Source organism: Cinclus cinclus, chromosome 8, assembly GCF_963662255.1.
Source record: "Cinclus cinclus chromosome 8, bCinCin1.1, whole genome shotgun sequence".
Classification (NCBI taxonomy): domain Eukaryota; kingdom Metazoa; phylum Chordata; class Aves; order Passeriformes; family Cinclidae; genus Cinclus; species Cinclus cinclus.
Genome location: NC_085053.1, coordinates 144,845 through 156,175, shown reverse-complemented (window position 1 = coordinate 156,175; position 11,331 = coordinate 144,845). Strand labels below are relative to the sequence as shown.

At 39.8% G+C, this 11,331-nt stretch overlaps 1 protein-coding gene across 1 annotated transcript; it reads left to right on the top strand.

Moving 5' to 3' along the window:
• The first annotated feature begins 435 nt into the window (after positions 1-435).
• Positions 436-9,069, top strand: RGS13 (regulator of G protein signaling 13). The gene is given in 6 exon segments (XM_062497695.1): positions 436-647; positions 5,349-5,410; positions 6,739-6,790; positions 6,792-6,887; positions 6,889-6,901; positions 8,872-9,069. Coding segments are annotated over 6 exon segments (633 nt in total).
• Positions 9,070-11,331: the final 2,262 nt, after the last annotated feature.

Sequence of the window (11,331 nt, the reverse complement as noted above, 5' to 3'; positions counted from 1 at the left end):
AGCATAAGTATAAATCTTGTCAATCTTTGTCAGCCTTCCAGTGGCAAACAGCAGCTTCAGTACTACTGCACTGCACAGCTTCTTCCAAACACCTGATGAGTCTCAACTGAAAATGAAGCCATAACCTGGGCAACAGCTATAAGAAAAATGGCAAAGGACCTTACACAAGTTTAACAAGCATTAACATCTCTCAGATGCTGTGCAGTAGCAGGTTGGCTGGGTAGGAGCACGCAAAAGCCTGACACTGATAGCTGAGAGCAGAAAAAGACTCTCCCAGAGCACTCCAAAGTGCTTCACAATGCTGCCTGTAAGAAGAAAGTTGGTCTCAGTGCAACTGTACTCCTGATTTTTGTCTCATGTCAACATGGACTTCAGATTTCATAGAAAGAACATTGATAAAAGAGATGGAAGACAGTCACAGGACTTGAACAACACATGCAAGATTTCAATGAAGTAAAGTACACCTTCATGTCATTACAGCTGATCAGTAGAGACGGCAAGATCATTTCAGTGCAAACAGGCTCTATCAGTGGAGAATCAGAACCCAAAGAAGCTTTTTCTGATGGAAATCACAGGTACTGTTTGCCTGTGATGTGCATAAAAGAGGAGTCAGGCACTAGTATGAGCATCATAGATGCAGACTATGGGTACTAAAACCATCCACACTAAGTAAATAACAAAACAAGAAAGCAGGCCAAGAAACTTGAAAATTTCTTGAAACCCTGGCAAACGCAACTACTAAATGAAGCTTTTTAATCAATGGAAACAACCCAAAAAAAGTCTTTGTAAGTACGAGATTTTGCACTTTGAAACATTATCAGGAAAGTGTAGCATAGCTGGGGGAATACATGCCAAGAGAAAAAACAGGTGAGGTTCTCAGCATTGCAAAGGCATTCAAGTTAGAAACGTTTGTGATGTATACCCCGCTTTAGCTCTATAATGGCCAGTGCAAAATAATCTGAATAACATTACATGGGCAATGATATAGAACTTTTATATAGCAACTTTTCTCTGCCAAAAATTATGCTGTGCACTGAAAGTTGTGGCATATGGTAGTTTACAGATTCACTGGCACAAATAAGGGTGCTGAAAAATCAAAAATGAGTGTTGTATTTTGGAAGGTAAATAGATCATGTTCTTTGATGTACCAAATAAGTTTTCCTGATATTTCTCCAATATAAAATACAAAACCAGTAATTTTCAGATCGGTACTGCTTATACCTTTTAGAGACATTAATAACTCCAGCACTGAGATTAATTTATCAGCAGTCAGGCAATTCCTTCTCCAGAAGAGTTGTAGCCATGTGGCTCTGATTGATTACCAGTCCTGCAGGAAGAACACAGCTCCTACACATTAAAGAACTTGTGGCCTTCTTGCAATAATGTCTCAGAACAAGCAAAGAGAAAGGACACTACACTTCATAAATACTGGGTGAGAAGAGTTCAATGATCCAAGTCACGTGAGCACTGCAAAGCTTCGAGGAGTAGTTAAGATATAATTTCCCATTTACAACAGATGGCAGGACACCTCACAGGACGCTGTGACAGATAACAGGCTGCTCTTGTGGGGGTTGGACAATCCTAAACTAACACCCTGCTCCAGGGTGTGGTGCAGCTTTTGTACTGCTCCTGCCTTATTTTAGGGTTAAGACCGTTGTCAGCAGAAGCACAAAATGTCAGACCAATGAAACACAGACCAAGCCACAGTGAAAATATGTTCCAAATCAGCACTGGTAAAGATAAAATCATCATGCTCTGTTCCTTGGTATATTAGGAAATTAGTCTGACTTAGAAGAGAGGACCACAAAGCCCTGGATGTATGCTTGGAAAATGTGTGTTCTCAACAAGTTTAAAGCTTCTAACTCAAATTAAAATGGCTTCTCCAAATAATATTTCCTTACACAAAAGTCACTTTGTGCAGCCATTAGCTGAAGAAAAAAATTAATAATTGACACTTTGAATTCAGATGGAAGCAGCTTATCTAGATTACTTAATATTGCTTCAGCTAACATTTCTTGAGCATCTCTGTATAGTAAGAAACCTACATTAATTTCTCCAGGTTTCAAAAAAGCCACAAAGGCTGCATTTCATTTATGTTTCAGTGGATAGAAGATGAATGATTGCAACATGAAAATACCCAAAACAGAGGGCACTGGGCAACATAGCCTAAAATAAGGTGATAAATAATAACCACATGCTAGAATTTAATGCATAATTTCACCTTCAATATGGAATATTGTGTAGCTTTAAAACGTTACTTTTAAAGAAAAGTAAATTTCTTAAAGGGGAGTAAAAAAAAAAGAGGAGTAAATTCTAGTGAGGTGATTTGAAAGTCACAGAGACCTAGCAGAGAACACAACTGAGAGAATTCTGAAGCAGGCAGTGGCCACTGGCAGTCCTACAGGGAATGTGAGCAGGAGCTGCAGTGAAGCAGTTGGGCAAAATTATGAAGTTTCAATAGCCTGCAGGAAATGTACTGGGTAAGACTCTCATGTAATATAAAATTGAATATAGACCTCAGGGAAAGAAGGAAAACAACACTAAAGGCAAAGGAAACATTTCGCAGCTTCAGAAAGCTGGGAGAGAAAACCTTGTCCCTGTATTTTAATGTGTCCTTCAGCTGGAAGGAAAAAATTGGTTGTAGGAATATGTGCCATAATATCAACCCTAAATCTGAAAGAAACTCCAAGTTTAAATAAATAAGGCTATTTTGATTTCAGGCAGGTCTATACAGACTTACAGTCCAATATAAACTTAGCATTTGGCATTCCTTGAAAGCCAAAGGAGACACACTGAACATGCCCCATGTCACAAGAGATTTTTTTCAATTTTGTCTTTTTTAGACAAGCATTTTTTTACTGCCTCATCCTAATAAATTACACCCTCTTTTATGGCTATCAAATCTATATAAAGGCAAGTTTTACATTACTTATATTGACTTTGAGATACACAATGGACAAACATCAAAGTCAATCTCAGACATTTAACAACTTACTCAGCATTGTCCAGTTTACATTGAGCTCTGATCTCTGATCCTGGTCACCCTGAGCTTTCAAGGGAAAAGAGACTTCTAGCTCATTTTTGCTTTGGGTCAGGCTCAACCTACATTCTCCTTTCATAAGTGGAGAAGCAAAGAGGGTGTTGGGGGTTGGTTCTTTCCCTTTTCCCTCTGTGGAATTTTCCCCATTGTCATGCTAAGATACCTGTTGACTGGGCCCTGGTGGCAATGGGGAGGAGAGAGAAGAGGGAAACCCCGAGAGATTCAAACATCCAGAAGAGGAAGCGGAAGGCTCTGGCTCGCCCCATTTCCCCCGCGGAGTTCAGACGAGAAGGACGATCGCCGCCTGTGTCCCATCCCTGCCATCCCAGCGTTGGGAACCATCCTCACTGCTGTCAGACCCTGCACTGCTGGTTTTTTTTTTCTCGTCTTAACCTGCCACCATCCAGCACTCTGCTGAGCATCAGGACCCACACCGTGAGCGGAGAGCTCTCTCTCCATCTCTCTCTCCCCCTGGGACAGCTCTGCCATCACCCCCAGCCCTCCTGCAGCTCTGCGGGAGCCGCCCGCCCCCAGCACCGGGAACTGCAGCTCAGGGAAAAGGTGCCTGCAGCCAAAAAACACTGGGACTGAGTTCCTGTTCTGTTTGTGGGTAATTTCATAGCTGTTGTTGTTCTTGTTTGTCTTGTTAAATATACTAGTAAAGAACTGTTATTCCTACCCCCATATCTTTGCCTGAGAGCTCCCTTAATTTCAAAATCATAATAATCTGTAGGAAGGAAGGATCCCATTTTTCAGTTCAAAGGGAGGCTTCTGCTTTCCTTAGCAAACACCTGTCTTTCAAACCAGGACACATGGCTTCACCTGATTTTGTTCAGGGAGACAGATGAAGTTGTCACTTGTTCTATACAAGTGCTATTGCTGGCAGAGGGGAACAATTATCTGTGTCAGGAACAGCAATATGACTCAGAAGGAGCTTATAAGGAGAAAAAAAAATCATTCAAAGAACTAGAGATTCCAACTCCCCATAACCACATGCTTTATGAATTTTTACAAAGAAAAGGCAAATAGCTCACAAGAAGGAAGAAAATAATCTTTAAGTGTCAAGAGTTACTAGAGTTGCTGACACCACAGTTCAATAGTGGTAGAATTTCTTTTACTCTGCATTTGTTTGACCATGTCAGCCTGAGAAAACAATCACCTAGTCACACCATGTACTTTTTCAGAGAAAGAGGGAATTGTATATCAAGTTATAAATAAATTATAAATAATTACCAATTTAAAAAAAGCTACAGAGGAGGTAATGGCTGTTCTACAGCAGAAATAAAGCATCATGCAGCACTCATACCAAAGCCAACTTTGATTTTAATTTCAGTTTTAAAATGCCCTGTGATACTAAGTAGCTGTTGACAAAATTACACCTGCCATGAAAAGCAAATACTCGCTGAGAAGGGATCTCACTCCAAATTTGGCTGACACATAATGGAAAGCACCTACTGGAATACATCCCCTGCCCTTTCTTTTACTAACATAAGCAGAAACATTTTTTCCAAGTTACCAGCATTGGTGTCCTAAAACTGCAATGCTTGAAAACCAGTTGGTGTAAATGGAGCTACATGCACTTAAATGGAGCTACTGCCCTCAAACATTTGTTTTTTCCCTAAATTGTTTAGTCTCTCACCTCACTACTTCCATGCTATTTCCCAGAATCAGGCAAGACACTCCTACAAGCTTATGAACTTACTGCTAAAGAATAGCAAACATGAAAGTAAAATCTGATTTTAGCTATTTCCAAAGGCTGTGTAGGTTAGTAATAATGTGTCATGCTACATTGTAAACAGCTGGTGAGAGATTACAGTCTCTTCCAGTTGAGAATGCAATAACCTTTCATTATTTACCTTATGCTCAGAGCTTATATTCAGCTCTCAGATAAATCAACTTAGATGTTAAAGGCCTTTAAATACCACAATAAGATCTCGTGCCCCGAAGACTATGCTACAAACATCAATATTTCCTAAATTCTGTGATGATTCCCGTCTTCAAAGAAGTTGATGTCTAGAGAGGCAGGACTTTCCTTGTGTCTCTCCTAAGCACAGTTTAAGTAAGTGAATGCCATTTCTAGAGGAATTACATGGAGCACCTTGAAATGGAACTGCATTTGTTACAGCAAGAAAAACATTTGTCTCAGCATAGCAAGCACGAGATCTAGGAGACACAGGAGAGCCTTTCAAAATCTATGTTCCATACAACTCCTATTTATATTAGAGGACAGATTTTCAACAAGGTAATTAATTTTTTTGTACTTTGAGCCACAGATAATCCTGCAATAATGACCTCCTTTTTTCTAAAGGGTGTCTTTGAAGGAAAAGCTGCAGTGGTCCCAGGCTTTTGAAAATCTGGTAACAAGCAAATGTAAGTAATTGTGTGTTTTTGTCCCAGATGGATTGCTGAGAAAAGTTCCCACAAAGCAAAATCAGTAACTCCTGCTGCCTTATACACAACTAATGCAAAACACCTTTGTGACATGCCTAGCACCCACCACACTTTATTTCCACGTGGAAATAAACGTAGCATGCTGCAAATGCTTTCCCCAACTTGCCTTTTGTGCAATCACATGTAATTCCTTTACAAACATGCAATGAGGGCATGGTTTATCTGCCACATCCCCACTCAGAGCACTAGCACCTTACATTAGCAGAAAAGTGACAGAGTTCACTTGGGAAATCCTGTGTTCCCCAAAGACACCACAGAATGGCAGATCTATCCAGGGGAATACCATGGAAGGCAGCTCTAATATCCAGGGATGGGAAGAACTGTAGATGCAGCAGCAATTCTGAACTTTCCCACTCCATCCCCCTCTACATCAGACAGGGCTCAGAGCTCTCCAAAATGTCTCCTATGGGCAGCAATCAGAACATGACTGCTGAATTGCATTTTTTTAAATAGCAATGAAAATGTCACACCACAGCACAATCCTCTAAAAATTAATCCTGATGACTGGCATTATTATCAAGCTGCAGAAAAATTACCAGGAGCAAGAAGATGAACAGCATTTGTAACTGTTACGGTAACCCTAAAGATTTTGCCATTAAAAATCTTAAGCCTGAAACAAACTAGAATGTTACAGCACAGGGAGAAACCCCTCAACAGAAAACCGCTCAAATAGACAGAATGACAGCAGAAGCTGCAGGCACATGTGTGAACAGCACCCCTGCCAGGTCACAGGCTGTGCTCAACATCCTCAGAAATGTGAAAGGCCAGAATGCTGCACCAGCAAGAAAGTTTGCTTTAAATAAAACACTTCTAGCTTCCAGCAGTAGTCAGAATGATGGCCTTCTTAAAATGCCTCCTTCGCTGCACTTAAAAACACTACTGATTGCATTTTAATTAATTTAAAGGCTTTGTGACAGCCAAAAAGGAAAGGTGTACTCACATTAAAAGCCAGAGACTCTACACAGTGGATTTGCAGCTCTTTAGGAAAGGTGGGCAAAGTGTTTGCCTACCTTAGATTTACACTGGGATTAGGTATACTAGGGAGCCCTGCATGTGCAGGAAAATGAAAGGTTGAAGTGTAGGGGCAAGATGCTGAAATTAATTCCCCATTTTGACACAATCTAATAATATTTACAAGGTACAATCAAGAATTAGACTGCTTTATCAATGTCCCTATTGCCTACAAAGCACTTTAAAGGCAATGCATATAGACAGGCAATATAAATTGTCTTCTGAAATATTTACAGATGGGCCTGTGATCTCCAAGACCTACTTGAAGACAGAACACTGTGATGAAAATAGAGTTCTGGCTTGCCGGAGAAGCTTATAAGAAGATAATATTGCAGAGGAAAAGGATTTCCATGGCCAGGGAGTTCTTTATAAGTTACATCCACCCAGGCTCCCAAGGAGGTGACTACAAGATCACAAGCTCTTTATTTTACAGAAATGCCTGAAGTGTCACACAGCAGACCAACAACAAATGCCTAGCTCCTCTTGTACCAAAGGGAGTGAAAACTTCCTATTCATTTTCCCCCCCAAACTTTTTTTCCCACACAGAATTTTAATATTTGAATCCACATCTCATCTATTGGCAAATCTTTCAACCACATCCACCAAGAGCACAAGCATAAGGCACAACTCAGTTAAGAGCCAGGTTCTTGGATCTGTTCTCTCTTTTTAACATCAGATCCACAGGCCATTGATATCACTTTACTGTATTTTGCATTATGCCATTGCTACATCTATCTACCTATCTACCTGTCTGGTCTTTGCAAGAGTAAAGTAAAAACTCTACTCAGTGCTGTCCCCCTTTGTAAAATGGGTGAAAAGAAAGATTCCAAGATGCATTACTTATTTTTTATTATTTCTTGGTTAAAGAAAACAGCAAATTTGTATGTAAAGTATCTATTTTTTCCCCTGATAAGTGCCTGTATAAAAAAGTCATTCCTGCTCAGCCAGATGTGCTCTACGACCTTTAAACATTCCTGCTTATTACTCTCCTTGCAAAATGAAGCCAACTCTGGCTTTTACTGCCACTGCCAGGCTGACATAACTAAAGAATCATACTACATTATTTTCTGTTTCATACATAACAATGAAATTATTATAGAACCTCAAAATGCAGCCTCCCTGCTGGCACTGGAGGAGAAGCCAAACCCAAATCAGCTGCATTTCCAAATGTTGGCTGAGAGCAGCTGCTGCTTCGAATGACTAAACCACTCCCTCTAATCCAAATATTGAGCAAATTTTAAAGTTCCCTCTGTTGGTTTTAAATGCCAATTGGTGTGACAGAGCATTCTTGTCCTTTTTTCTCAGTTTTTATTTTTACTATGTGCAGCTATAGGGAACTCAGCAAGACATTGGCACTTCCAAAAGAGAAATGTCAGTATTGCCAACCACAAATTCATTAGTCAAATGTATGGCCTTAAATCGGGACAGTTATAAATAAGCCATGCAATTTTTTTTCTAAAATAGTGTGTACTTGAATCTTGCTATTGGCTGTCTGGTTTCTGGAGCTCTGGGACATCCCAATTTCACATTTTCTCAAAGTCCACTATTAACACAAGATCTATGTACCACTCTAAAAACTTAGATGCTCATGAGGATATGAAACACTTTATAGTCAAATTACAGCAGCATTTAAAAAGGGGCCACTCAAATGATTCCTCTGGAAGAGGAAGATTTCAACCCATAAAAGACATTAGCACCAAACAACTCATTAGAGGTCTTCTCTCCACACTAACAGACAAGGTGGAGCTGAAAACAACCAATGGAACTCATCATGAGCTGATGGATTATCAAAGGGTTCCTTTTACCTGGTGTTTTTGCTGACCACCAGACCTTTCTGCTGTCACACACCTGGAGAGCTTCAGTTTATCTGCTACAAACCATGAACTGCAGCAGGAAAATTCAGTGAAGCAAAACTTTTCCTAAACAAGGTTGATACACAGGCTCAATTTCATCTCAGGCCATAACACTTTTAGTCTTTTTTTTTCCCACGGGTACTCTGCCCCTCCAGGCATGTGGGCTCATCGAAATTCAGGTTTTTTTTCTGGGGTCTAACTGTAGCTCTAGGAACAATTCTTAGCAGAGGAAAGCAGGGTTCAATGGCAGCAACTTCCAGCTACTCCTTCCACTGCAGCCACTCCATCCAAACCATGTCCACAGGACAACTCCTGCCTGAATTGTCCCTTTTCTCTTATTCTTCCTAGGAGTAGTGAGCCAGCCAAACTCATCCTGCCAAACTCCCTCACTCCTTTTGGAGCCTTGGGACCATATTCTGCACACAGGTCCAGCAAAAGAGAGTTTACCACTGCTCTTGCTCTTTACCACTAACCACAGTGATCAGGATTGAACTGGTTTCCCCCTTTTTGTTTTAGGTAAATGTCAACAGTCCTGCAAGGAAAGCAATTATGAGGAATATTCAAGAGCCAACACAGTCCTGCTTTGATGAAGCACAGAGAATAATCTACAGGCACATGGAAAGAGACTCCTACCCACGACTGCTTGAATCGAAGCTCTACCAAAAGCTCAAGCACAGTCTTCAAACTAACAACAACAATTCAGTGGGAAACTGAAAAGAATGGTTTAAAATGTAAAAAGGTTTTTTTCTGGCACACAAGTGCTTAAGATTTAAAGAAGACAGGAGAAATCAGGCAGCAGAGGAACAATACTATTAACCTGTTAATTGTCCAGTTGATGTCAGAATTCACAAGGCATTATCTTCCCCGCCCCAAGGAAGAGTTCTTGCTTTCTTCTCCCCTCCCCACAATAAAACTTTAAAATCAAAAGTATTTTTAAAAAAGCATTTTGCTGCTGGGAAATAAATGTTTATTTAGCTATTCATGACAGGAGAAAAAAATCAACACTGCAGTGCTGCATTTGCTGTTGTTAGTCTTATACTCTTTCAAAGTAAAAAGATAAATTTGAAATACAGCTTCTTGCTTAAACTATGGAGTATAGTATTCCTGTGTATTCATTGGTAGAGGGTCAAGTTTATGCCGATTATCATGTAAAACACTGGTACTTGATCTACAGTATATTAAAATATTAGCAGAGTCTTCTGGGTTTTTCTTCAGTGATAAAATGCATTGGTATTTTGGTTTGTTTCTCTGGGTATGGACACCCAAACATCACTTTCCCTTCAGACTTCCTGAGAACTGGATACAAGCAAGCCTGACCCTTGAACATCCTCCTGCAGCACAGACAGATCTCTCTCATCCATAAACTGTCAATGACAACTTGTTGATTTGTTAATCAATTATTAGAGTACCCTGGTTTGCATCAACAACTAATCTGATCTTCTCAAACCTCATTAAAAGTGGAATCTAAGCAGCAATATTATTGCAGTGCACAGCACAGGCCACTCCTGCAGAGAGAGACAGTGATTTACTGATGGCAGGTAAGTAGGCTGATCAACAAATACCAAGTGTACAATGCAGTGTCTGGCTTTGTGGGAAGTTATATTGGTGAACTGTAACTGTGTGAGCCCTAATGACAATGACAACATGTGATGGAAGTGAACATGTTTAACTTATCAGGTATCTAAGGCCTCAAAACTTCAGCCATCATTTTTTTACTGAATTCTCAAGCTAGGATTCATGTATATGCAGGATACAAAGCAAGCCTGAGCATAACCTCCCCTAGAACAGAAAGCTTTAAGATAATTTGGTGTTGTAAGAAAAGGGAATGCTACTATAGCAGATAATTCCTTTCCTTTTTCAGTGACCTCCTATAAAGGGATTATCATACAAATATATGATTATATAGCTCATAAAACCACTCAGCAAGAAAGGACTCCCCAGGAAATCCAGATAGAGGCAGCATAGCTTTTGCTGCTATTAACTCCTGATGGATGTACAGAGTATTGAATTTCAGTATGATTAGGCCTGCAAGATGCCACAGCAGAATCAAACAAACTGTAGGATCTCTTTTAAAAAGTAATTCCTACTGGGAAGCAAATCAGTGACAAAAACCAGCTGAGCAGAAGAAAAAAAACAAAACAAACAAACAAACAAAAAAAAAAAAAACCAAATCAAAAAAACACACCAAGATGCACACAACAAATAAACCAAGGATCACACTAAGGAAAGTCTTCCTATTTCCATTTGAATTAGAAATTGAGAAAACCTTGATATCTGTGTTTAAGTGGAAGAGCCTTGTTGTGACCAAGAATAAGAATTCTGCATCCCAAAGGCTCAGCATGCACAGCTTTCCAAAGGGGTCATTGCGAGGGCTGCTCAGGTACTGGACTGATGGAGAGACCCTTCCTCCCTGTAGAAAGGAGATTATCCAGGAGGAGGAAAAAACCCACCCACAGAGAAAACTGAGGGAAATCGCAGAGGGACTCACACATTTTTATGGCATGATATGTTTAGTGGATATTTTACAGATCGTGAGTCTACCAGCCCTTATTCTTGGTGGGCTTATTAATGTTACATTTCCTTCTAGACATGAATAAAGTGTTTGGATTTGGATTCTTCTATTCCTCTCCCCCATGTCTATACCACACACCCCAGTTGGGAATAAAAAAAAAAAAAAAAAATTTCTTAACTACTAGAGAACTTTCTCTTGCTTGACTTTTCTTTTGGGTTACCAGAGACAGGGCAATAACACAGTATTTCATCAGATCATATGATTTATAAAACAGTAACTAATGGCAGCATCAATAACAAATCACTGCTTTTATCATTTTCATTAACAGCACTTGAACAAGCTCAGGTATACTTTTCCACTGGCAGACAAACCTTAAAGGCATTTGCTCACATTAATCATGCAAAGCTACTGTTAAAAAAGATAAAAAACTTGAAAATAGCTAAGCTGGCAGAATTCTTCTTCTT